This window comes from Galeopterus variegatus, unplaced genomic scaffold (genome assembly GCF_000696425.1).
Source record: "Galeopterus variegatus unplaced genomic scaffold, G_variegatus-3.0.2 Scaffold9932, whole genome shotgun sequence".
Lineage (NCBI taxonomy): Eukaryota > Metazoa > Chordata > Mammalia > Dermoptera > Cynocephalidae > Galeopterus > Galeopterus variegatus.
The window spans coordinates 83,169-85,751 of NW_007736043.1; the positions used below are offsets into that span (position 1 = coordinate 83,169).

At 49.2% G+C, this 2,583-nt stretch overlaps 1 protein-coding gene across 1 annotated transcript in view; it reads right to left on the reverse strand.

Annotated features, from left to right (window-relative positions):
- The window catches only part of KIF2C (kinesin family member 2C), a 31,185-nt gene that overhangs the window by 1,152 nt on the left and 27,450 nt on the right, over positions 1-2,583 (reverse strand). Inside the window, exons 13-15 of the mRNA XM_008593979.1 lie at positions 2,126-2,193; positions 1,651-1,756; positions 1,443-1,556 (exon numbers count right to left, since the gene is read on the reverse strand). Of these exons, the coding sequence (XP_008592201.1) occupies positions 1,443-1,556; positions 1,651-1,756; positions 2,126-2,193 (288 nt within the window). The remainder of the gene's footprint in view (positions 1-1,442; positions 1,557-1,650; positions 1,757-2,125; positions 2,194-2,583) is intronic.

Below are 2,583 nucleotides of genomic sequence, written 5' to 3' on the forward strand. Positions count from 1 at the left end.
ACAGGGAGGACCTTGTCAGTTCAGTAATGACCAAATCACTTTAGCAAAGCATTCCTGGGACCCTACCCACTGCAGTGCAGATGCCTATGCAAGATGCCACACCTCTATCCATGGCACATGCCCCGTCTCCTGACACTCTCCCATGGGAAATCCTTGGCTCAAATTCATCCTCTTCCTACCCTAAAGTTATCCCTATCCCCTATGTCAAATGAATGACATCATTGGTCCTGATGCCCAAGAAATCTGAGCAACAATGTTATTCTTTCCCCCCACTTGTCATCAAATCCTGCCAGTTCCACTCTAAATGGTGCTTGAAACTCATGCCCTTACTCCAATCCCATGGCCATGGGCACACCTCAGTTTAGGCAACATCTTTCTTGAACTCTTTCCAACAACCTCCTGCCTCTACCTTTTCTCTTTCTAAGCCCCCAAACCAGGCTCCACACTGTGCCCACAGTGGCATATCTAAATGTCTGATATAACTTTGTCACCATTGTGCTTACTCCCTTCAAAGGCTTCTGTTGCTTTCATGAAGTCCAGGCCTTTGGTATAAACTATATACAAGGCTCTTTAGCATCAGGTCCCTACTGATCTGTGTACAGCCTTAACCTCCCTCCGTTATCTGCTCACACCTTTTGCTCTGACCATAGTGAACCTCTCATTTGTACTGAAAGTGCCATGTCCTTTCAAACCTCTGTACCCCTGAGCACTCCAGGCAGGGGAGGACTTGCCTAAGAACTTATCCTTCACACTCCCTCCTCAGTTACAAGTGCCCCAAGTTCTTCCTTTCTGCTCTGCAATCCTCTGAGTGCCCCATTAGGATGTACTTTCATGCCTACCCTCATTTCTTCCACAGCAGGATTGTAGCAGCAATAGATTGTAGATCTACCACTTAAACACTGACCACATGCTGGGCACTGTGCTGATGCTTTATAAGCATATTACTTAGGCCTCAAATACAACCATCTTGTCTTGCCTATTTTAGGGATGAAGAAACCAGGCCCAGTGAGGCTAAAATGACTTTCACAGGGAAATCAGCTTGTAAACAGAAGAGTCAGTATTGATCTCAAGTCTTACTTTAGGGCTACTACCTATACTTGATGTTTCTGGTCCTTGGTTTCAGTGCAGGCTGGAACATTCACCAAATAAAGATAAGATTCCTGCATATGAATCACCCTCTAACCCTCAATCAGGAACATGGAGGAGAGAGACTGGCTCCAGCTAGGAGGATGTAGGGAAGCCTATGTATGCCAGGCTGGAGAAGGGGGTGTGGTAATTAGCTGCCCTAGAAGTACAGCTGGATTAACAGGCAGAGAATTAAGAAATGCTAGTGTAGAGGGCTGCCTCTTGCCACCCCAACCTGAAGTTCATGGGAGCAAGGCCCAGCTCCTGTTCTAGGAATGGTGCTGAGCACTCTGGCCAGAGTCAGAGCCATGCCCCACCTGGATGATCTCCTTGAGCTCTTCCATGGCCCTTTCCTCCAGCTCCCTGATCTGGGTCATGGCTTCGTTAAAGCTGGACATCTGGGAAGACAGTTCCTCCTCTTCCTTGGAGAACTAAGGGGGCCAAGAGGAGAGAGACAACAGTATGGCTTGGTTCCCACCTCGGCAGGCCACATTTGTCTTGTGTGGCCCCACCCTGCCTCCTTACATTGCCTGTGATCAGGGCCCCATTAGAGCTGGCTTCCATCTCTTCTGTTTCCATTTGAATTGGCTGCTCTCCACTGGGCCCACTATGGGGACTCAGCTCCTTGACCCTGAGGAAACAAGAAAGTCTCAGATCCCACAACAGCCCTTTGGGCACTCACCACAAGAGTGCAGTGCCACTCAGGCTGCAAGCCTTCAGGCTCCAAGGGGAGGGAGTAGCAGCTTTGCCTCTGGCCAAGGAGAGGTGGCATAAACTGGAGCTGGACTGGAAAAGACCCCTTTGCACTGCTGACTCCCCACCAAGCCCTGAAGGGGATGGGAACAGACCTAGCTTGGCTGAACTCCCAAGCCTCAGATTCACTGAGTCACAGAGAGTATACAGTAGGCACTGTGGCCCCAGAGCCTCCACACCTCTCATCCCACTGCCATTCCTTTCCCCTGTCCTTCCCTCTATCACACCTGGCTGAAGGTACTAGTACCTGTCCGCATATCTTAGTGTGTTTAAAGTGTATTCACAGGAGCTTATGCCTGGCGAGATCATGGCAATCTGCAAAAGAGGTAACGGGTGGTTAAAGGCTGAGAATCACAGGGTAAGGGCACTAGACAGCCTGCTCCTGGAGTGGCCTCCAGGAGGAGTCTCTTCAAGCCACTGAGACCCACAAGGGATTGGTGGGAGACTCATTTAGCATCCATGTGTGCTAGGCAGCTTGATCCATGGGCACTACAAATTAAGGTGCCTTAAAAATTGGTTCCCTGCTTGTAAAGGTACATAATTATTTTTTGCTTCTTTATCCCTTTATTGAGACATTCCTGCTACCAAGGTCACATCTCAAATCTCTGTGGCTCCTGCTGGAAACTTCAGTTCACCCAGGCCAAGGGATAATGCCTCAGGGAGAAGGATTTAGAGCTTAGTCAGAAAATCTACCTTCCTTGGGCC